The following is a 24487-nucleotide window of genomic DNA, read 5'->3' as shown; positions in this document are numbered from 1 at the left end:
ACGCTGTTTATGCGGGTGACGCGGCGGTAGAAATTGCCCTGCTTTTAGAAGTGTGAATCTAGGACGATTCGCCGGAAAATACCGGCAATTTTACACTTTTCTGGGGAAGCAACGGCACTAACAGGTGAGTACTTCCTTTCTAGATGTGTTTTTCAACTACCAACGTTATCTTTTGCCGCGATTATATCATTTTCTCGGAGATTTGTCGCGTTTTCTATGGTTGGGTTGTGTCCTTTTTTCCGGGGTTGGGAGACATTTCGCCGTCCCTGCGCCAAAGGTTGGGTTCTATACGCCCACATTTCTCATAACTTTACCTACTAATAACTGTCGACGCCACCAAAAGTCAATCTTATCCATTATGGAGGCTGTTTAGACATGTTTTGCGAAGTTTTGGTGCTCATGTGTTGTTTTTATGTCCCCGATTTTGCCGGTTTACTGGTCGATGTCAATGCCGAACTGCCCTCCCCCCTCTTTTAGTGCGGCATTTTTCGTACCGATATTTTAGTGTTATGATGTTAATGATTCTAGCTTTAAATGTCCCAATAAAACATGATACATCCATTATTTCACTTCAGAAGATTTGTCGGTTATCAAGATATAATTTTACGGGTGCAACATACCAGAACTTTTTCCTTGATTTCAATTTTTGTTCGAATGTTTTGTAGTGGGACGTGTCAGATTAAAATTAATCCATGGCGGCGTCTCCTTCCTTTTGTTATCGAGGTTCGAGCTCGACAAAAAAAATGTAATCACAACCCCAAAAATCACTTTAATGATTATTTACACCTTGTTGTTATTTATATTTCCCGCAATTTATGAGGAAAGTTTTACCTCTGCGGCACCGTTACACGTTTGCAACATGACAGATAATATTCCGGTAAACAACGTGTTTTTCACGTGTGCATATTTCGTGTATTTGCACAATATTCGTGTTCCACCTTGCCGATACAAATATTCATGAGATTAACCGTTATACATTGAACCAACTACTGCCTGCTGTAGAACTAACACTTTGCAGTGAGATGTTTTTCTCTGCATGATATTTGCTCTTTTAAAGGTAAATTCTGTCGCAGTCTTGATGATGAAACAGGCACATAATTTGGTACATTAAATTAGAAAGTGATACAGACGTGGATTATTTTAACTTTCACCACAAGATCATGATTAGGCTTCCAGTTTCTTTTGAAGTAGGATTTTGATATGTTCTAGCAATTTTGAAAGATTGATCAAATCTAGCATTTTCTTCCTGCAATATAGTCCATGTAGTGTGAAATTCCATAGCTTGTTGTGAAATATTGCATGTGTGTGATACAATAAGTATCATAAATAATTAAAGTGTTTTCATTGAATGCATGTTGAAAGTTATTACAACCATCCCGACTATGTCTGCCTGTTAATGACAGTGATTTTGCTATATATTTTGCTACCGTACCATTGGTGACGTTTTGATGTTTTGGGTAAAGTTGAAGCAATCCCTACATAATGCAAGACTGGTGCAGTATTGCAACAAGAAGAATGTTGGGGGTGTGTCAAGAGTTGAAACCTGTTCTGTTTTGGAAATGCTTTCTCTGCAGCTGTTTTTTGTTGTTGTTGCATGGGCATGGATATTTGAAAAGAAAAGTACTTTGTGAATTGTTGACAATTGTTGACACATTTTTTATAGATTAGTTGATGTGTATTGTTCAGTTCAAGAACCTTTTTTATGGTAGAAGTGCATACATTGATTGTTGTCAAAACGGATATAATTCTCTTCCTAGTTCCAACTTCAGTGTAATTCCAGTGAATTGAAGAGATTGTTCACTACCAGTTCATGCTTGTGTAACTATTTGTTTGATGGTGCATTGTTTTTTCAAAAAAGTATGATGCTTATCTCAGAGTCTACAATTTATTATACATCTTGGTAGTCTTTTTTGTTCACAGCAAACTGTGAATTACACAACATAACGAAACTCTGGATTGAACTGCAATATGTACCATATACAGTATATGCTTTAAAAATTTGGTGAAAACATTGTAAATTAAAAAAATTGACAACACCTGACATATTTTCTTATCACCTTCAAATCTCATCTCCTCATACCTGCGGTATTTATCGATAACCTTGTCACAGTATCTCTGCATCTAGCTTAGTCAAGGTCCCATTTATATCTTTTGCCAAAAGAGTCAGGATCTTTATGGTAGAGAATTTAAGTCTATGTTGGTAGCAACTAGAGACATTTAGCCAACGTATTACAGTGAAGAAATTACAATTTTAGAAAGGTCAATGTATAGTCTGCTCCAAAATTAGATTCATTTAATCGCTTTACCCTTGGGGTATGGCCTAACCGGACAAAAATTTACACACTCATTTTCAAATCTTAAAGTTAAAGCAGAGCCCAAAATTCATTTTTAAGAATCAGAGCACCTGATCTTAAGATCTTAGTGTGCAGGAAAAATTATGGTGTACAACAGAATAACTCAATAAGGTAAATTGCCATCAAAACCAGCCAACACAGTTTCGAGCTTTGAAAATTGCAAAGAACTCAAATTCTATTATATCTAACTTCAAAACATTATGCATGTTCTATATATGATAATAAACATCATTACAGTAATAAATGATAAGTAAATATTAATAGTATTTTATGTATTTAACCCTACACAAGTATCTAGGCACACTGGCGCACCCACAGTTAAAAAGGAGTGTTTTCTGGCCTTTTAAAGTGACAAGGTTTTTCTTTTGTTCCTATGACAGGTTTCCACGATGCCGCTGACCTCAGGGGAAGAGAGGGCAAACCCCGACTGTAAGATCATGACCTTCCGCCCGACCTTCGAGGAGTTCAAGGACTTCTCCAGCTACATCGGGTACATGGAGTCACAGGGCGCGCACCGGGCAGGGGTCGCTAAGGTCAGATGGACTTCTGTCTGCAAAATCATCATTATCATTCATAAGTTTGAGCCAAAGCTCTAGCCGTTATGCCAATCCGTCACCACGTCTTTTTGGTTATCGAAACTGTGGAAAATGGTTACTTCAGCTATAATGTTCTTAACAATGTTATATCAAAAAAGTATATGCAGCAGTTAAGACATAACAGACAGAAAATTATTTCTATCAGGAAGAGATAAGATTGAAATGGATTCTACATCAATACAAAGCAGAAAATGTTGGAGAATCGTTAAAGTGTGCAGTAAGAATATCCATGTAATAAAATGCACCTTTTTGATGATTTCACAGGTTATCCCACCGAAGGAGTGGTGTCCAGTCAAGCAGTATGATGCTGTGGAGGACATGACTATCCCTGCACCCATCCAGCAGGTAAGTCATAAACTTTAGAAGCACTCAAACATGTTAAAGGGGAAGGGCTAGCAACACCCTCACCTGTGAAAACGTACCCTGCTGCTGAAACAGCATGGAAACTTGCTAACCTACATGCCACTAGTCACTATGAATGTAACGAAACAAACGAAACATGGATTGCTGTATTGTTAGAAGTTCATTGTTTTTTGGAAAGTTAGTTCTATAGTATTAAGTCTTAACTTTCAGTGTTGCACTTTCTTACAGATGGTGACAGGACAGCAGGGTTTGTACCAACAGTACAACATACAGAAGAAACCACTAACTGTGAAGGAGTACAGAAAACTGGCTGAGAGTGACAAGTAAGAACATGCATATGTTACAACAAAACCTGCATATGTATCAGGCTTTTAGCTAGCGGGGCGTCAGGATGTCTTCACATACACATGTATATGTGTTCCTCCCCTTACACTGCAACTGTTCTTCATTCCTCAATATTTCATGTGGTACTTGAACTGTATTTGTCTATTAGGTGTAAGGGTCAATATATTTATAGATAGTGGTTTATAGATGTGGACATCAACATGATACTTTGCCTCCTGCTACTTGATAGTTACAAAGTTTTTCCCCATGTTCTTCATAGGTATAGAACCCCTCGACACATTGACTATGAAGACTTGGAGAGAAAGTACTGGAAGAACATCACCTTCATACAGCCCATATATGGGGCAGATATCTCAGGTACAAATTTCACTCAATGTTTGGTTGTCATGAATGATTGACACCATTTTATGCTGTTGTAAAGACAGTGAATATTGGACACTGAAACAAGGGTTAAGACTTGACATGATACCTTGATAAGCACAACTGAGAGGAAAGTGTTTTGCAAAACAAAGGAAAATGACCATATTTTGAGATAGCAATGTTCTAATAAGAAAGTTGTTTTTTCCCAGGTTCCTTGTATGACCCAGGAGTGAAAGAATGGAACATCAACAGTCTGAACACAATTCTGGACTTGATTAATGAAGGTAAGAACTGCTTTAAGTTGTATTTATACTTAAACAAATATAAACATGCAGCTCTTACAAATATATGGAGTGCTATAAGCCACAATTGTAAAGTAGAGATTCCACGTTTTTAGAAGTGACTGGGTCAAGGCTTGATCATGACAAATTTTCATGGAAGTCAAGACTCAAGGGGAAGGGGGAATGATGTTTGTTTCTTTCTACCCCATTCTGAAAAGTACTACAGTTACAGGTGGTTACTTCATAAGTAAAGTAAAGTTGAGAGAAATCTCAGGTCTCTAATGACTTGTATTTAATCTGACAGACTATGGCATTAAGATTGAGGGACAAATCTCAGGTCTCTAATGACTTGTATTTCCTCTGACAGACTAGATATTGAGAAAACAAATCTCAGGTCCCTGATGACTTGTGTTTTCCCCACACAGACTATGGCATTAAGATTGATAAGATTGAAGGACAAATTTCGGGTCTCTAATGACTTGTATTTCCTCTGACAGACTATAGCAGTAAGATTAAGAGACTCAGGTCTCTGATGACTTGTGTTTCCCCCCACAGACTATGGCATTAAGATCGAGGGAGTGAACACAGCGTACCTGTACTTCGGCATGTGGAAGACGACGTTTGCCTGGCACACAGAAGACATGGACCTGTACAGTATCAACTACGTGCACTTCGGCGCGCCCAAATCATGGTGGGTTGGATCACTGTTTTTACATGAAGCAAGCCTATTCAGAGTTGGAAATGTTAAGTTTTTGGTGTACTTCTTATTACACGGCCCATGACCATGACACCAGAGTGCTACCATCGTCACCCAAGATGTAGTGTCATTGATATGTATTGGTCATTGATATGTAAAATTTCTTTTTTGATTCAGACTTAACAAAATTTTTCTCTACAGGTACGCCATCCCACCTGAACATGGGAGAAGACTAGAAAGGCTAGCATGTGGTAAGTGTGGTAGACTGGTATCATACACATGTACTTGTATAGCATTTCTTTTGATGTTTATGTACATTTCTGGTCATATTGCCAACTACTACTTGTAGATCACTACAAATTGCTTAGTCCAGTGGTTAGTGATCGTGCCAAGTGGTTTTGAGTTTCAATCTTAGCTGTTGTTGCTCTGCCGACATGCATGCTGCTAGAAAGGGTTGGAGTCCTGTGGATGGAATATTAACGTGGTACATTGTTCATTGTACATATCGACAAGAGCTAGGAAATTTTCCCCGGTATAATGAATATTTTAATACTGTACATAGTGTCTGTCTTCTCTGTTCTTCAGTAAGCTAAACTGGCTTGAGATCACTTTCACCATGCATGGATGTATTTTGCAAATTCTTTCATGTTTGTTGAAGAACCTGATAACAATTCGTCTTTTTTGTACTACTTCTTATAGGTTTCTTCCCAGGAAGTTTCCAAAGCTGTTCCCAGTTCCTGCGTCACAAGATGACGCTCATCTCTCCTTACACCCTCAAACAGTACGGCATTCCGTTCGACAAGGTACATGTCAACATCTTCTTGCACAAATCTTAACCCTCTCCCTCCTGCCTAGCCTGTAACCAATAGAGAATTGGTAACCAAACAGCTACTGCAGAGCGCTAAAGGTTAAAGAAACAACTGATAGCAGCTTACTTTCCAAGTAAGACTGACTTAAATAGTCAAGTGAGATGACTTATACTTCTAGTGTAACAGAAAATTGTGCAACATCCAAGACTTATAGGACATCAAAAACTCTGCAGTTCAGTCCATAGTTGCTAGGTGGCACTGATGCAACAGTTAGGGAAAATTCACAGCACCACATTTGCAAATGAGGAGTTAGGCAGATGATGCTTAGCCATGGCTGGGTATCAGTAGTTAGGCACTTCTAGGCAAAACTGCATGGAAAAGACTCAACATGTTCTGATAATCATAGTGCTGTGTGGTGGTGTGTGCTTAGAAATATAAAAACAGCTGATAAAGCATAACAACAGAAAAGGTATTAGTGATATTATGAGACAGGTACTTTACTCTTCTAGTTCTGAAAGAAGAGGCAGAGAAAGAATTTGGGATGATTTACCTGGTGAATTTTTACTTTTGTCATGATGTATATTTCTCCAATCTCTACATACAGTCAAACCTGTCTATAATGACCACTCAAGTGACTTGGCCACAGTAGACAGGTGGCGACTATAGACAGGATTCCTAATGGTTGGGTCAATGTGAGCCATCAAAAAGTGGCGAGAATGGGTAGTCTTAGTTAGTCCTTCAGCAGAGGTGGGCTTTAGTACAGATTTGACTACTAGTATCTGTTTGTCAGGGCTGTCCACAAGCAATTTAGTAATAGTGTTTGAATTGTTACAATCTCAGCACCCCCTACCCATCAAAGCTCGGTAATCTTGCTTGAATTCTTGTTTTAGGCAGAGCTTCACTCTCCCAAGCCATACAGCACCACATTTCTGGGAAAAGCCCTGTTTGTAAACTTTTTCAATACATAAATGAAACATTTGTTCCTCTAGATCACCCAGGAGCCTGGAGAGTTCATGATCACGTTCCCGTACGGTTACCACTGCGGGTACAACCACGGCTTCAACTGTGCCGAGTCCACAAACTTCGCCACAATGCGCTGGATCGACTATGGCAAGAGGGCCAAGCCGGTAAGGCTCTCTGTTACTTCCTGATATTTCTGATACTTTCTTATATCTGCCTGGTCATTTCCCAAATTTCAATGACACCATTTGGAAGCCCTACATGTATATGTGAATGTCTTTTTAATGGATGGATGGTTTCATGCATTTGAAAGAACATGCTTCTCTCTCTACAGTGGTGTATTCACTTCTGTCATAATAACTTCAGTGATATCTGACTCAGTGCTCTCTCCAGGACCTGTCCCTCTGTCCCGAGATTGAAATTTGCTTGTTGGGACAGAAATTAAATGTCACCCCATCCATTCAAAAAATCTGAACATCTGACATTAAATTGATGGAAATGTATTTGCGTTTTACTAAACTTGAGATGACAGATTTAAGAACGAAAATTAACAGTATTGGCTTCCAAACAATGAGTGGGATGGAAAGAAATGTAAACTGGAGACAACCCTGATCTGACTTCTAACTTCTGATAGGGATTCCAAATGTACAGTGACGTGAATGAACATCTTGTGTACTTGTGCCTATAACTCTTCAGCCGTCCACACACTGAGCAGGGTAGGTGGCACAGTAGGTGGGCTAAACCAACAGGAAGGTCTTGGTCCTTCCCTTGACTCTATTGTGTCAAGTTTCAAAGTAAACCTCAAGGTTTTTATGAGCATGTTCTCCTGTGGTTGGGGTGGGGCACAGGGATCAATTGTTTCATACCCTCCTTACAGTGAAGACTTTATATTTCAACAAGAAATTGAGGCATTGTGCTCCAGACATCTGGAGTAGTGGAAAACGTGGCGGAAGAATAAGTACGGAAGTTTAAACAAAAGAGTGTAACACAACTACAACATGGATTTAAGTCAGGACATGATCATTTTCCTCTTTCCAAAATTGATACCTTAAAGGGTTTTCTTTGTTGTGAATTATGTTTGCAGGGCTATATTTTCAAGCTGTAGCAAGTTTACTCTTTTAGTCCTATAGTATAAACTTTCACAATGTATGAAAGCACATGTATAGAAAGTCTTTACTTTACCTATAAGTTTTAGAATATAGTTCAAACTGAAATGAGAAAACAACATGTTTTGCCAGGACTGGCATACTTAATACAGCTCTGTAAACTTAGGACCACAGCCAAAATCATCAAGAAATTTAAAACAAAGCTTTACTGTCCTCAACATGTTTTTCTCCAATATCCCTAACACAGTGGTATGAACATAGGATTGCTGCCAAAACCCTGGAGTAAAGTTCAGTGACCTCTGGTTTGTTGCGGTGTATGCAGGATACAAGTGTGTTTTTGTTCATAATGTTGGGTCATAGATTAGGTGGGAGGTGCGTATGGGTTGTATATTTTTCTCAGGAGTGTTCTGTGCATGTCAGACATCCGGAATTGCGAGTAAAAAGTGATTCAGTTGTTGTCATTTCCCTCCCCCCATCAGAGTGCTTTCCTGTGTTAAACGGGTGCTGCGAGTGTTGCTCATGTGAGAACACTACATTTATTGTGTGTATATGCTGAGTGGACTCTTCCCACTGAAAACAACAAACTACAGAGTACCAAGTTGAAGTTCAGATCATGCTATGATATTGACCAAAAATGTATCAATTTTTTTACCTGCCACCATTGCATTCTAATTGATTGATTATCTATGAATAGGAAAATTAAGCTTTAGGCATCCTTTTTCAGTTGAGACAGCAGCATGGCATTGTGCACATTTTGTAAGGGCTTCCCCTTACATTTTCTTGAGAAACTGCGCAATTGATGCTACTGATTGCTTTGAATGTTTTTCTGAAAAGGGTGTTTTCTTTTTGACTGAAGATCTGCCATTTAAAAACTCGGCTGTAGTATAGATAAATAAATAGACCCCTGGGATGAGACTACTTTTTCACTTATAAGGTCTCAATTAAGATCTTACTACAACACACAGAAGTTAGCATCTTTTAGCAATTCGTTTCCGAAGCGTCAGCTTTTTGTTTCTTTCAGGTTTAGACTTCCTACCATAAACACCATAACATCGACTAATTGATTTTCTGTGCGTCTTATAGAGGAAAACACAGATCGTATGTACTACAAATCACGTCAACTGACGACGGAGTTTGTCGCTTTTTTTTCTTATGGCGCCCGATTGTCGATGACGGCAAATGATCTCACTTTAGCAAACTTGTCACATCAACACTTTCAAGCTGTTTTTTACATAAGACCATTGTGTAAAGTTTGTGGACTTAAAAGTACTAGTACCACCTTTTAGAGTTTAAAGCAAAGCAAAAAAGATTATCAAACGCATCAAGAATGCTTGAAGTTTGTGAAGTTAGTCTTTCAGTAATAGTAACATCTTTTTGCTTGCATCATAGACAAGGCCACAGTTACTTTTTGGAATTACTAACAAAAAAGATAGAATTTGGACTTGGATGTTGTCAAAACTTTAACATGCTTGTCTTACAGTTGATGACTGACACTAAGTCTTCGTGGAATGAGTATGGAAAAGTTAGATGATATTGCATTTGTCATCTGTACATGTATATGTACGTCAAGAGACGAAAACACCTGAAAGTAAATGTCCATTGTTTCTTGTCAGCATCTCAAGAATGTGGAAACGATACCTATCCCCTCCTTCCGAGTAGACTACAGGTTTGAATTTAGATAGACTTTGTGTTCAATCTGTCTCCATCATTTCCTTATCAACACTCAAGTACCTGCATTATATGTGGAGAAATATTGTGTCTTATCCTGTTTTTCTTGGCAGGACATTTTTGGACAACTTCCTAGATACACCGCCTCTCTTTTTCCTATACAGTTTGAGAACAGGGAACCATTCAGGTCAAGTTGAAGGGAGGGTTTGTCCTTGAGATAAATCTATAACAAACCTGTGTGCTTGATTGTGGACTTGTGAAATCTGAAGATACAAAGGGCAAGTTGTTTTTGAAGAAATTTGGAACGGGTTGCAACAAATGGCTGCTGATCTTGCTAGTTTTAGTCAACACTACATTTTTACTGACAGGGGGGTTAAGTTTTAAAACAGCTCAGTTAGTTGTCAATGGTGACAATCAACCTTTACATATAATTTGATTTGAAAAGCCACACACCCCTTAACACTTTGGTATTGTTACATGGATGTCACTTTTGGTCTTTTTACGTAGGACTGAGTTTTTTTTACATGATGACAAAAAAATGATTCTTTGTAGGATATTTCCGTCAATGGGAATTTCAATGTCAAAATTCCATCTGTTTGTAACCGTGTGTAGCGTGTTACCATATATGCTGCCTGTATGAATGACCCACCTGCTCCATTGTCCCAGCACTTAGGACAGAGTCCGGGCCTGAAACGGGAGGTCTCTGCCCTGTGTTTGCTTTCTGTGGTAATGGGTAAGTGAGAAGTTGTTGGTCAACAGTCATGGGACACATTATCCCGCCTACGCTTTTGGAGCAGATGAGCTTTGTTGTCAACTTGCCATGGAAAAAAGTAGTTCCTGATATTTAGTAATTTAATGGGATAACCGATAAGAGATAGGAAAATTGTGGTTGTGTTGATAACTTGAATGTTACATCGCTTGTTGACAACTTTATATCTAAGAGCCACATAAATATTGATGGGTACTAAGTGTGAGTGGTCAACTGCAGGCCTGTATAGCATTTTTTTCATGTCCAATCAGTGGAAGGATTCGTTTTTGAGATTGTCAAATCAAATCAAAAGTTGGGCTGCCAATTTTGATGTAGAATTGTCATGTAGTTTAAATTCTGGACTTAGCTAGATTATTGCTGGATCTGTTTCTGTAAATTGAAAGAAAGCAGTCCCAACATTCTTGCTCTGATGGAAAGAAAGTAGTTCCTTAAGTTTATTGTCATACCCTTAAGGATATACTTTTGGGATTGGCCAGCAAGATTTTAAAGAAATTATAAAAGCTCAAGTATTTTGCACCTTTTGATGTAAAATTACCATATTCTTAGGTTCTAGATTATCATTGAATCCATTTCTATAGATTGAAAGAAAGTAGTCCCAACATTTCAAGTCTGACGGCAAGAAAGTAGTTCCTTTAAGGTTATTGTCCTTGACGCCTCTTTTCAAGGCAATTAAGTAACTTTATCAGCCCCATGTCCCCCGTAGAGTCACTCCCTCCATTGTTCCACCAACCCTCCGTTTACAGTCATGTATCCAAGTCTGCCAAAGAAAACTAACCGTGACATTACCGTACAATAACAAACAAGCAGCAATAGTTTATCCATAAAGGCCAAAACTGGATAGTTTTACCCACACAAGCTGTTTCTTTCTCAACAATCCCCCCGACCTTGCTTCACCCCCCAGCGTACTTCACCCCCTTTCTTCCTGCCTGGCCACCTGCGGCGCTCCTTAAGGTTAATTCCTTGCCTTGCGCCACCCTCCTTAATGTAGTCTTCACACCTTTGCCCTTTGAAAACAGCGTCTTGAATGGGACGTGTTTGTGTACTTTAATGGTAGCGTCTAAAGAAACACTTGGCTAGTGCAACACGTTACCGTACGATTGTTGTACGGCGACCATGGTGGTCGACGAGGACAAAGTGTGGTTCTATAGAGAGCTGTCTGTTATCATTGGAAGGTGCTCCTTATGTAGGGATAGTGTGGTGAAGTAGGTAGAGGTAAAGTTTGTCCCTTAGCCTTTTTAAGACCGTAGGGGCAGTTTGTTGTCATCCACTACATGTCTATGGCAAGGTATTGGAGCCCATCTCCCTCCTTCCACTACTTTTTACCTCCCCAACTGAAGTCAGATACCCATTTTTACACCTGGGTGGAGTGAGAAAGGTTGGGTGAAGTGTCTTTGCCAAGGGCACAACTTCGAACTGTATATCACTGAAATCATTAAAACTACTAACTAGGAATTAAATTGTAGTTTGACAGGAAAACACTTTTGCTTTATCCTTCTTCACTTGTGTCCAACTTCAGTCAATCAATTTTCAATACATTCATATGTCAGGAAGTGTCAAGAGTTGAATGTACAGCTATGGCAATGCCATTAAAACAAGCTCATAGTTTAAGCCAGTCAAGGCGCCCTTTTTAATGACAGTCCTATTAATGAGTATCATGACAAATGATGGACTCAGTGACACTATTTTTGCTCCTAACCGAGTATCATCCTATCACATAAGACTGATGGACGCATTGTCTTTTCATTTGCTTAGGTTCAACTGAGATCCGTTGTTAAACACTCAAGTTGTTTAGATTGGAGAAAGACAGCCTTGTTTTTCCAACTTCTTGCTTAATAGTTTTTCTCTCAGATAGCCCAGATATTCTCTCAAACAGTTATTACAGTATTCCATGTTTTTCTTTTTCCTTCCTCACCAAACTTCCAGAAGAAAACTGATCAAACCTGCATCAAACTCAAGGAAAACTATGCTATGAACGTCCAACTTATGTAATGGTTTTATTGAACTGCTGTCCTGATTACCGGAATAAACAAGAAGATTGCCCTCATTGTGTGCAGATGTACAGCAGAGATGTTGACCCAACCCCCCGTCTTCTTCCTTCACAACTATTTATCCCCACAACTTGGTCAGCAACTGTCATGTAGTGATTTTAGTGGGTCAGCATTTTTGGCTCCTGGTGGCTTGTACTTCTAAGTCCACTGTGATTCAATTTGTTGGTCCTTGGATTTTAACCTTTAGCACACTGAAGTAGCCATTTGGCACCCCATTCTCTATTGGTTACGGAGTTAGGCAGCAGGGAAAGGGTTAAAAGAGATAATTGCAGACTGTAAGATTAACCTGAAGATGAAGTCTATGAATGCAAAGTTTTTATCTTGGCACGCTCAGTTTTACAAAGTGAATATACAATAGTCAGAATTAAATTTTCCTCCCACCACCACTTTTTTTTAGGTAACAAAAAAGCGCAATGCTTAGTCCTCAGTTTGAGGTTCCATAGCTTTACCCACCACTTTTTAAATCAAATTTTGCAACGTCAAAGAACCAAAAAAATAAATTGTCATGGCCTAAAAGAAACTTGAACAAAGTCCGTGGCCAAATTTTGACCAATGGTGTATGTCACCTTGAACAAGTGAATTTCTCTTTGTACAAAGTGTTTGACAATATTGTTATGATTGCAGCCAGGGAAACGTCACTGAAATATTTCGAGGCTGTAGTTCTTGACTAGATGCTTACCCAGTTCATTTATGCAGGGCAGGTGACGTTGCCTTTCGTAGGTAGTGTGAGCCTTATTGAATCGGTTGGCCTCCACGGTTTATGCTCGTGAAAAGTGACGAATTAAAAGCTTCTGTCACTGAAAAATGCAGCTTTGACAGACAGTTGACAGTTTGGTCTTTTCAAGGATACGTTCACTAAAGTTGCCTGTCAGACTCAGGCAACTCATTACCGATCCTTGACAGAAATGTGTCGGGGCTTGTCTTGACTTAAAGGTGGCCCAAGGATGGGAGGAAATTGTTCAGCGAGGGAAGAATGTTGAGAGCAAACAGGGAGGTTGTGTCGACCTGGTTTGCACTTTGGCTTAATTTTTGGTTTGTTGGACGATCATGGAAGGTTGAAAGGAAAGGAGGAGAAAACGAGGGGAGAGTAAAGCTTAACTAAAGGTTACTGTGGCCTTGGACTGGTTCAAGCGAAATGTGAAATAGAACAGAATCCAGGGGGCCTGGATTCAAATCATGCCATGTCACAGTTTTCCTCATTTCCCTCAGGTGGAAATGAGTACCTAGCTTCAGTTAGGGACATCCCTCGGATAGGACATTAAATGGAGGTGCTGTGTTTTAGGAAGTGGCCACTAATCGTCTTGACACAATTTTCCTCATTTCAGTTGTAGGTAGAAATGAGTACCTAGCTTCGGTTAGGGACATCCCCCGAATAGGAGGTTAAACGGAGGTGCTGAGTTTAAGGAGAGTCACACCTCAAGCATGTTGTAAGAACCCACCACACTTACCGAAAAGAGTAGGGGTCCTTCCCTGTGTGAGTGGATCACACCTTATGATATACTGTATATTGGCTACAGAATCTTCAGCAAGTTGAAGAAGTCAGTAGCCTCAAAAAAAAAGAAGACTTCCTTGTGTATCAAACAATGTGGAAGCTCCTAGCTTAGGCAAATCCATCTAAAGAAGGCAGGAAGGAGGGACAACGTCTGCATTGATCCCATTTCCTCAAGATCGCCTCCATTGTTCCATCCTCAGTGCCTGAATCACGCCTTTATACCTTGAGTTACAGCAATAATAAATACTTGCCACACGTGTGGCCAAGTGTCACAGAAGTTGTATCGTGTCATGCTCCCGGGCCGCGCTCTGCGGCTTTAAGGTGACGAGTGATCGCAACCTTCCAAAAATATCGTACAACACAATGGATTTGGCGCTGTAGAATGGCAGCAAACATAACCCCTTCTTCACTCTGTGTAGTCACAGATTGAAGAATCATTTTGTGTGTGTTTGTTCATCTTCACCAGTATTATTATGACTTTTTTAATGGTCCCTAAGATAATTTTTCCCATTGACACGAGCATTAAGAATCCTTTCTATATGCTGACCACCTGTCCACATAGACCAGATTTTATCAGTCCCCTAAGTGATCTTCTTGTACAGTATGGACTGTATGTCACTAGCTAATTATGTATTACGGATTTGTCAGGTTGTTAGTGACAACGTCTTCTGTTTCCTATTGTTTTACTTCTGTAAAAGTCAGTGATACAAGGTTAGATACTGTAGATACTACAGATGATAAGGTTTAAGTTTAAAGCAGGATTGGTGCATGACAGAGATGTAATATGTGATAAGCAATACCAGCGTCCTTGTTTGGGCTCCTGCTTAAGTAGCATAGGATTACATGATTTCCTTAATGGAAGAAAGTGGTACTACTTGAAACGTCTTAAGACGTGACGACGGACACTACTGTCTTCAGCATTCCTCGTTCTCGCCAGCGTTCTTTCCCACAGGGCGACGTTTCGAAAATTGTCTGAAAGTCACGCCTGGGGAAGAAGTAGCGCGCGGAGGTTATGCGTGCAGTTATTGCGGTGTTTCGGGCGTGAGTGTCAGCGCGTACGAATTTCCCACCCTTCCTGTGTTTCTGGTGACAATATCTGTCGTCCGCGGGTCAGGGAGAACGCTTACACCCTCCACTCAACCCTACATGGCGACGGAGAGCCGTCAAACAACACCGGTTCTCGGGGCGTGTTGATCTTTCCACTGAACCGTTTTATGGGGTTTTAATATGGCAGCAACGCGGCAAGGAACCCGGGGTCTTGGCTTTCTTTAGAACCTTTAGAATTGGAAACAAAAAAAGGTTCTGATACGCAGGTTTGAAAGGCTGTGTGAGAGTTATGTAAACCGACATGGGGGCGTGCGGCTTGGGTTCACAGTGGTCTATTTGTGGTGATTTGGTCTGACAAAAGTGGGCCAATTTCATGGGATTGTAGACAGAACAAAGCTCGCACTTGGAAACAGATATCTCTTTATCAAAGGCCACTGTTTTGTTCTTAATGTGATCTTGAGACATTAACCTACAATGTTTGAACTTCCTCAATGAAAACATCTAGAAAAATTTGGATTCAGCTTCCGAGAAATCAAACTGTTTTCATTGAATGTGAACTTAATCAGTGCATTATTGCATGATTCTCTAATATGATATGGCAGCCAATGGAGAAAACACTGGTATTGATAAAGATCTTGATAACTTTTTAATTTGAATATCTACATGTACCTCTGTGTTTTGTATTAGTTAATTGATTGATTTTTTTTATTTTGGACAATTATATGTGCCTATTTCTGGTATAGTTAGTAATGTTTCTAAAATACAAATCTATCACCTAGGACTGTCTCCCTCAACCCAACCTCCATCCGTTTTATTGTCTTGTTTGTTCCTGTGGAATTCAGCTTATCGTGCACGCAGGTTTTGTGTGGGGTGTAATCCCCGAGTCCCTCCCCTGCTTGGTACCTGTAGATACAGTCCTGCGAGTCACGCGACCCAGCCAGTGACCTCCCAACGGGGATAGGGTTTACCTGTGTGCGCAACCACGACTTGGCACCGTTACACCGTAAAGTCTCCGCTGTCGCCAGGACTTATTTAGTCAACAACACCAGATGAAGTCTGAGACTTGGGGAGGCCACGCCTCCTTCTTATCATAACCCCGCCTTTCTTAAGCCCCTCCTCCTTCAACACTGGCCTCCTTAAGGTTTTGGCATGAGTCCAAGCTGGACATAATATAATTCTCCCAAGGTTTTTGCCGTTAAATGGTTTTATGGATATGAATAGAACTGTCCTTGGGTGTCCTTGTCGCTTCATTCTAGACTAGAGAGTAGAGACCAGTCGCTAATCAAACTCCTTGCCAGTTTCTCAGGCAATTTAAGGTGACGCACCAGTCTGTTATGTCTGGAAAGAAGCAGGTGTAAAAGTAGATAAGATTTCGTCAAAAGTCTTAAGGTTTTCTGTAAAAGTTGTCATGTCTTGCCATATGCATGTATAAGTTTGAAGGGTAGGTAGCCTTGTAAAAGGGATAACGTTTCCTTAAATTTTAGCTACAGTTGGTAACAGGAATGCATACAAAAGGAGAAAAGAAGTTGTCACTTGACTCAGAGGGTGTGCATGGGGGTTTCAGATACCTTACAATCTTTTCTCCAACCAATCTGAAGAAAATCAATTGCATCATTCCTTTCCCACTCTTTTCTTGCCTTTTCCGTAACTGGTAATTTCTTTAGCTAATCGCACTATGATTATACATTCTTAATTAGTTGTAATACACCAATTTAGATCTACCATCATCGCACACTTGTCCCAGAGGCAGGGCTACCAACAACTAGACCATAACATACTGCATTCCTCCATGACAATGTTGACTAAGTTGTGCCCGCCTGCCCCACCCCTCAGCACACACCTGAGTGACTCTGTGGGCAGTGCCAGGTAAAAGTAGTCCCGGGCAGCCCTGTGTCCTCCATGATTTGCACCACACAAAGCTTTTCACGTGCGGTAGACATAACAGTCGTGGCCAGACAGCGCAGGTCAGAGGTTAACATGATTAGAGCACCCTTGGTACAACAGAGGCCGGGCTGACAGCGATTTACATGGTGTAGATTTTTGATAATTGTTTGTACCACTTCAGTGTTGCCCAATCGCATAAAAAGTCCTGTATTTTTAGAAGGAAATTTGATCTGTCTACAAAATGAGTTATTCGAAAAGAAGTGGTTGTTAAGAAAGAATTGTCATATTGGAGAAGCAAACATTTCATAGTTGACCTTTTAGAAACATTCTTTGCATTGTTATTTTGATAAGACATCTTTACAGGCTATTACATGTACAAATGTGTCCAGAAGTGTTCTTATCAGCAACTTTTAACTTTGTTTTTCCTCCCCAGATTGGTTTATCAAATTCTCCAGTTGCTTTTTAATTGAACAAGAACAACAGTTCTGTTCTGCAAAAGCAATGTCGTGATCTTTTAAGACGATAAATCAAGATATCCATACAGGAAAGCTTGTCAGCATGTTTTTCTTGTTAATCTTCTACCAGAAGTTGTAATGTGTATCTTAAGTGCCTGAAATGGTCTAGTACTTGGCTGTTAAGCGCTGGATAACAGATACTCAGCCATGCATCAATTGCTCCCCTTAACAACCTAGCAAATGGTCCTTAAAAAGTTGATAATGACCACTTGACCGACGATAACTGTCCTTAATGACTTGAGTGTTTGACTAGAAAGATATTTCACTAGATAGTGCCTGTTGAAATTACAGTTTACTTGCTGTAACAGACACTCAAAATAACTGCTGACGAATGTGGAAAAACTGGGGGCAATCATAACGGAAAGATTTGCTTATGAGACCAACTTTTGAATTAAAAATGTTTAAGTCTCAGATATTGTTTTGATTAGAGAAAAAGGACTTTTTGGTGGCACTGTGGTAAGCATATTTTCTAAGAGTGCTTTACCTAAAAATAGTGCCAGGTAAAGTGATTTTCCTGATTTCACTAACGAGTTTTCCTCGGCGACTCTTTGGCTGTGTTTTGCGCGGTTCCTAAGTACCTTATTTGTCGTGTCCTGCGTTGGGCAATGTTCGCCAGCTTCCAAAATAACCGGCCAGGTAACTAGACCTGGCCTCAAAGACTACCCAGTCCCCCCCTCAGCCCCCTGGTCATTTAACGCACCAAACCAAGCAAGAGAAGCCCGGGCCTAAACGGAAATAACAGTCCAAACTTTGTTTAATTGGTGCGCCACTTTTTCTTTTGATCCTACTCTTTGTCAGGTCTTGTTTTATAACCTCTGCGGAAATAAGCAAATCTGTCGGCTTGACAAACAGAGAGGTGGCGCCGACGTGAGGGGGTGACCGTGTTTGGCCGAAACACAGAGATAAGAGAAACTGTGGTCGGAACGAGTCAAGCGTTCGGTGTAGGGACGTTTCTGATCAAAGGACGGCTATTTGTTTGGCAACACTCCTCGGACAACGCAAAATAGGCTGTCGAGGATCGGATTGGGCCACATTCAGAGCGGGCAGTCATCCGTACAAGGAACAACACGGCTCCAAAAGGTTTCTTGTAAAATCAGCAACAGGGAAAATGTCAACAAACTCATTTAAAGTGGCAACCTTGTTGACTATCAAACATGTTACTTTCAAAGCATGTCATAGACCCAAGAGATTACTAGTAAAATCAGAGAAATATAGAAAAAAGTCCATTAAAGTGGCTCTTTATAACCTGATTAAGTATGTAACATGTTATGTTTAAGACACTTTGTAGACCCCAGGAATTTCTTGATAATCAGCAAAAAGGAAAAACTGAGCGAAATTGTTCTAAGAGGTTCTGTAACCCCTAATTGACAATTAGTTTTGTAAAGTACATGTTTAGTGCACAACTTTTAACTGTTTCTAAAAGTGATATTTGATAGGTCACATTATTCATATTAACTCACTCGATGCGCATAACTTGCTAAATGCCTAGCATCTGTTACATGAAAGTAGCATTTTAGAAAATCTAGGAAATATGCAAAGATCTAGACTAGAGGGTTCACCATTGTCTATTTTAGAAAACTTATCTTGTAGATCAAACTTGACTGTACTTAAAAACTTCTGTACAGGAAAGTCAGTTTATTGTAGACCTTCAGAAATTAGTATAACATTTAACTCCCGTCAATCACTGTAAGAAACTCTAAATGCTTTATGCGCTTGTCCTGTGTTCGGAAATCGAATTTCCCACAAAATCCAAAAATGTCCTTTTTCTACCTGATCAAAGGTGTGACCCTTGCACAAGTGGCTTAGCCTTTTAGAATCCAGGTGTGTTTCCTATAATATTGAGGAAATTCAATTTCCTTTACTGCTAAAAACAGACATATCTACATGAATAACACTTAGTCATGTGGATGTGCAAAACTTGTGATCTTTTAATGTTTCTTTGTAGAATTCAGAAAATTTGAACATCTTCCTGTTTACAAGAATTCCGGAATTTCTCACTTATCCTTCAAGGTGTCACATATTTCCTTAAGAAATACGATTAAGATGGTTTCACGCCACCCACTTATAACAGATTGGCACTAGATATGGTCCAAGAAGTATTATGAGTGCGTCACACATGTGATTAGAAAGGGTAAAAAAGAACTGTCGCATAGTTTTAAACAGGCCAGGCATTGCTTTTGTCCTATCCTTTGCACATCTAATGCAAGCGTTGTCTAGATCTATCTAGTAAGGGGCCCATACTACTGTACATGTATAGGTCTGAAAGTCAGGTATTTCAAGGCGCAGTGTCGCAGCCCTGCCACATGACTGGAGCCGAGTCATGTGGTCTCTGCACATTAAGGAGTGTCCGCATTGTTGTGAAGGATTTCCCCGGAATGCCGAGTTGGTTCAGAGTGGCTCGAGTTGGCATTTCAGCCATGCCTCTTCAGCCACATACTTTCAACACTCCAGTAATGCTACCTGTTTGTGGGCAGGGAGTGTCCAGAAAGTATCGTTGAGGAGGGTAGAATTTTACCTCTTTAGTAAATTTGATTTTTTTTATTTTTTTTTATTTTGGGATTATGACGACTACAATACACATGCAGGACACAGGCAGCTATTGCTAGTGTTGTGCCCCACACAGAAAACATTACAGACCAGGTAGCAAAACATACATTGCATAAACTTAGGCCCGACAAATCACAAGCAATAAACAATCTTGACAAGAGATGCTTAACTTTAATTTTAAGTGAAAAGATAGTCTGACAGGAGAGTCTGTAGCTTGGTTCAGATTGTGTCAGGTCATACTATAGTCACCTTTTGTTCTCAAGCCTCTATTTTGCTCTTGTCCTCTGGATTTTTTACTATATAATGTCTGAATTTGTGTGATCTAAAGAATATATAGAATTCACTTTCTCTTCAGTTGCTGTGCATATTTTGCTGTCAGATTTCTTGTGTCAGTTTTATCCTCAAGTGTGTTTGTTTGTTTGAACCTTTGTTTATTCATGAGAAGCTCAAAACGTCCTGCAGGCCACTTTTCATTGAGGTCATGAGGGAAGAGGTAAGGGTCAGACTAAATATAACAGAGACACGGATTACATTATTTAAGTCCCAATGAATCTATCAACCTACATTTGATATCATATCATTTACATAATACAAAACACAGCAGAGCAAAATCTGGTTTATGGTTTGTCTGTCCGTCATCCCAGTGCTGAAATTTTCTAAGATTCCTCATCCCTCTCCGCTGTTTTGTGATCCGTCCCTAAGAGCTCGGTACTTCACACCTTCTGAACGCATTTCCGCCGGCCCCTAGGACTGCCGGACACAACAGGCAGGAAACAATGTTAACCCACTTTAACATAACAGTTGTCTTTACCAAAGCTTTGTAAAGAGTTCTCTCTACAGAAAACCGTCACATTTCACTCATCTGTAGATCTCTCTTTCCTTGCTTTTTTGTTGAAGATAAAGAGTGTCCTCCAGACTATAGGTGCTTTTTGCTCATCTGTTAAGAGTTTTCTTTAACAAGTCCTCCTTTTTTCAAAGTACTGTAGCTTCAGAACGGTTAATCAAGGCTGTCGTAGGTGTTGGTACATTAATACGGGTAAAGAAAAACACAGAATGCACAAAAGGTTGACTTTTTGCTGGCTGGAAAATGTTGGAAAATATAATCACTCTGCATGTATATTTGTAATTTTGATTCAAAGTAAGTTCTCTTTGTTAACAGTACTAGTATCAGTGCTGAACAAGTAGAAATGAGAAATTGATAGAATTACTTCTATTGTATATAACCCTTTTTTCGTGCACAGCTGGTTTTGAGCACTGAGTCTTTTTCAAGCCAGCCACTTGTATTTCTCAGACATACCAGGAAACAAAGCGCTTTCCTGTTTGCTCAGTCAGTTTGTCGTCCTGAAGGGAACTTCACAAGTGTGTCCGTGTTTACTTTTTGGTTGGACAGGTGCTTTTTTCTGCCTAGCTCACGACGTGGTCGGGCTGAAAATCATTTAAAGCAAAGGGGAAGGCAAGGAGGAAGAAAGGGCTTGGAAGAGATTTTTGTGAAAGGAAGGCTAGGACAACAAACGTGCTGTCTTATTCTTGTGTCTTAAGTTTTTCCGTCTTAAGAGGGAAATACCTGTCTTGAGTCACACAGGTGTAAGAAGTTCTGTTACTCAAAAAGGAAAATGGGTCACCAAAATTGTCAAGAAATGTCCGTTAACAAACTGAAGATATTTGAGATCTTTGTTGCAACTTTCCTGTGGATTATCCATTATCACATGCTCTGTCTTGTTTCATCACCACTGGAATATAAATCAGTACCGCAGAGAAAACGATACCCATGATGATGTCATGTATAAACAAGCATTAGCTGGTGACACAGTTTAAGAGTGGAGATTACGGAGTGTAGGGCTGGGTATTAGGGACGATTTGCAATGAAGATACCGGCTTTGGGTGCTTCTATTTTCGTGACATCACCCCTAAAAATATGTCCCCGCCCAGACTATATTAGGAAACTCTTTTGTGTTGGATGCGGAATTAGGATCGGTTGCTCTTGTGGTCGGGGGTGTTTATTGTGGTTATCATTCTTGAGTGGTCAGTTGAAGAAGTTGTTTGTGGTGGGAGTAATGCTTGACCCCCTGCAAGGACACGATAGCCAACAATCTTAGGCCACGCCCACTTCTAGTGGTTCTTGGAGGAGGCAACACCCACACTTGTAAGGAAGGGTGACACCCACTTAAAGATGACTTGGTTTTAGACCATACGAATTTAAGAAAACAGTGCTGAACTGGAAGATCACTAAACAGTGTCTGGGGGAAGTCTGTATCTTGGTGCACAGTTTGAGAGAGAGAAGATAGGAAGATTCAAGTTTACTTAAGTATGGAATAAAGTTTTGTGGTCTAATGGTTTAAGGAACATGGAAGCAAATATCACTTACTTAGATGTACTTACACTCAGTCTGGTCACTATCAGTTTGGAAAATCTGTTCTACTGTTAACATACATATCTGAGCTTCTTATGATAGAAATGAAGAATCCATACCAAAGAGAGGAGCATGTTCTTTCAAATGAAGTCTTCAGTACTACCACTCTTTCCTGTTGCATACTGGTCAAATGAGCATCACCATGTGGGATTTGAACCCTAACTTTGCTTACATTTTCTTCTTTCCTTTTCAGTGTGCTTGCCGGAAAGATGGAGTCAAGATCAACATGGACACCTTCGTCAAGAACTTCCAGCCTGACCAGTACGACCAGTGGAAGTCTGGGAAACAGGTCAGTAGACATGTGTTTACGGGTAGCAGCTCACTGGTTACCAAAAATGAGGCAAAAGTGCAAACTTTCTGTTCATGGGTAGATATACAAGTATTCAGTACTTTTGCACAGCACTGACGTGTCCATGGCACCTCATTTGACAGGTACTTATCTTTGCTTGTATATACGATTATAAGTTAAAACAACCAATACCTTCAATACTGTAGTTAATCTATAATCAGTCAGGGCTTGAAATTCATTTTTGGGAATATGTGCACTGTTTGTGCAACCTAAAAATTTAGGTGCAAAGGAAGAATTTTGGGTGCACAACATGAAATAGAATGTCAGCAAAACTTGCATTTGAGCTTGTGTATTTGTATGTTTATCTTGCATGTATAATTTATCGCTCCCCAGGTCATTTACATCCCAGACGTGGACGGTGCACACCGCCCCTCGCACAGCCACGAGTCCCTGGGGAAGAGAGTCAGTCCGAACAACGATCAGAGGAAGCGGAAAAACGTGTCGACAACAGCAGCGCGCAGACATCCCATCACACACCCTGATAAAGACTCCAAATCCAAAGGTAAGAGGGAAGATCATGTTACCTTCAAGGGTCACAAATTTCATTTTGTAGTGGCCTTATGCCCAGGTGTGAGTGGACATTAATACCTGACATACATTGTAGACTCCAAATCCCAAGGAAAATCAAATGTTCACAGCTTTATCCTGCAATGGCAAAGAGTCTATAAGGAAATTGATATCTTTCGTAAGACGCAAACACATATAAAGTCATCATCTTAAGAGACCAAACAATAAAGGCCAACTTTCTGGAAGATGTAATAAATTCATAGCCAATACTTTGTGGTTGAACGCTTAACAAAAATGTGGGCTTACAGATGGTCATGTCTCAAGATGGCCATGTCTCATTTCTGGCTCTTACCTGTTTTCATTATCTCAGATCCCAATGCACCCAAGAAGCGTGGCCGGCCTAAGAAGTCTGGGAAGGAGGAAACCAAGACGTCTGCCGAGGTGAAGGTGGAGGTGAAGACGGAGGAAGACATTCCCCCGGCCCTGCTGCCGGAGAGGTTACCCACCATCCAGGAGGAGCTGGAGCAGATCAAGAAGGACAAACCTGCACCTCAGACAGGTAAGGAAATATAAACAGACTGTTTAACAATAGGTGGAAACAGACAAGACTTTGAGAACACAGACTTCCACCAAGGTAGCAAAGTTTTAAAGTAATCTTTCCAATAAGATTGGCAAGAGAAAGAAAGACGGAGTGATGTCACCCTGCCATGATGATGATGATGAATATACAGCTACTGCAGAAGCTTCTTGCAAAGGCCAAAAATACTTGACATAATTCTTGGAACAGGATCTTTTTTCAAATGTAGTCAACTCTATAGTATTACTGTTCAATACAAAACATGAAAAGTCATCAAATCTTTAAAATGTTTTTTAGCTAACAAACCAATGACACAAGCCAACAAAGTGAACAAACACTACAAAAATTTACTCTCCTGTGTTGGTATTTTGACAGTTTTCTTCCTTTTACCTTGTATAGTTCACTGTTGAAAATACTTTCAATAATATGTGTTATGAGAAAAACAAACCTGATATTGTTGCCATTCTGTTTCCCTGCCCAGAAGTGGTGAGGGTGAAGCAGGAGCCAGTAGATGAGCTGCCAGCCAGACCACAGCCGGTCATCAGTAACGAGAAACTCATCCTGACAGCCAAGACAAGCCAGGTCAAAGTGGAGTCCTCCGAGGAGTAAGTACTCTTATCAAACAGTTGCATTTTTGTTACAAGTTGGTATTGTGCCTGATATTATGAAGAACTAATGATGAGTGCACCTTATAGAGAGAACTTCATTGCGACAGCAAAAGTACAGGAACTCTCGTTGGGTCTTCTACAGCTTTTTATACAGAAGTAAATATTACACGAAGATTTTAACATAGCAATTGTGAA

At 40.0% G+C, this 24487-nt stretch overlaps 1 protein-coding gene across 3 annotated transcripts in view; it reads left to right on the top strand.

Moving 5' to 3' along the window:
- Positions 1-24487, top strand: part of LOC136445343 (lysine-specific demethylase 4B-like) — a 35562-nt gene continuing 11075 nt past the window's right edge. For 2 of the 3 annotated variants that reach the window (XM_066443304.1, XM_066443303.1), the window contains exons 1-14: positions 1-124; positions 2735-2887; positions 3215-3295; positions 3542-3636; positions 3918-4015; positions 4228-4302; positions 4855-4990; positions 5198-5247; positions 5696-5799; positions 6795-6932; positions 22445-22540; positions 22934-23102; positions 23478-23666; positions 24166-24289. In XM_066443304.1, coding sequence (XP_066299401.1) covers positions 2744-2887; positions 3215-3295; positions 3542-3636; positions 3918-4015; positions 4228-4302; positions 4855-4990; positions 5198-5247; positions 5696-5799; positions 6795-6932; positions 22445-22540; positions 22934-23102; positions 23478-23666; positions 24166-24289 — 1499 coding nt within the window. In that variant the 5' untranslated portion in view covers positions 1-124; positions 2735-2743. The remainder of the gene's footprint in view (positions 125-2734; positions 2888-3214; positions 3296-3541; positions 3637-3917; positions 4016-4227; positions 4303-4854; positions 4991-5197; positions 5248-5695; positions 5800-6794; positions 6933-22444; positions 22541-22933; positions 23103-23477; positions 23667-24165; positions 24290-24487) is intronic. The other variant, XM_066443305.1, reaches the window with a different exon arrangement.

Source organism: Branchiostoma lanceolatum, chromosome 11 (assembly GCF_035083965.1).
Source record: "Branchiostoma lanceolatum isolate klBraLanc5 chromosome 11, klBraLanc5.hap2, whole genome shotgun sequence".
NCBI lineage: Eukaryota > Metazoa > Chordata > Leptocardii > Amphioxiformes > Branchiostomatidae > Branchiostoma > Branchiostoma lanceolatum.
Note: the sequence above shows the minus strand (reverse complement) of the source record. Positions and strands in the feature narration are given on the sequence as shown.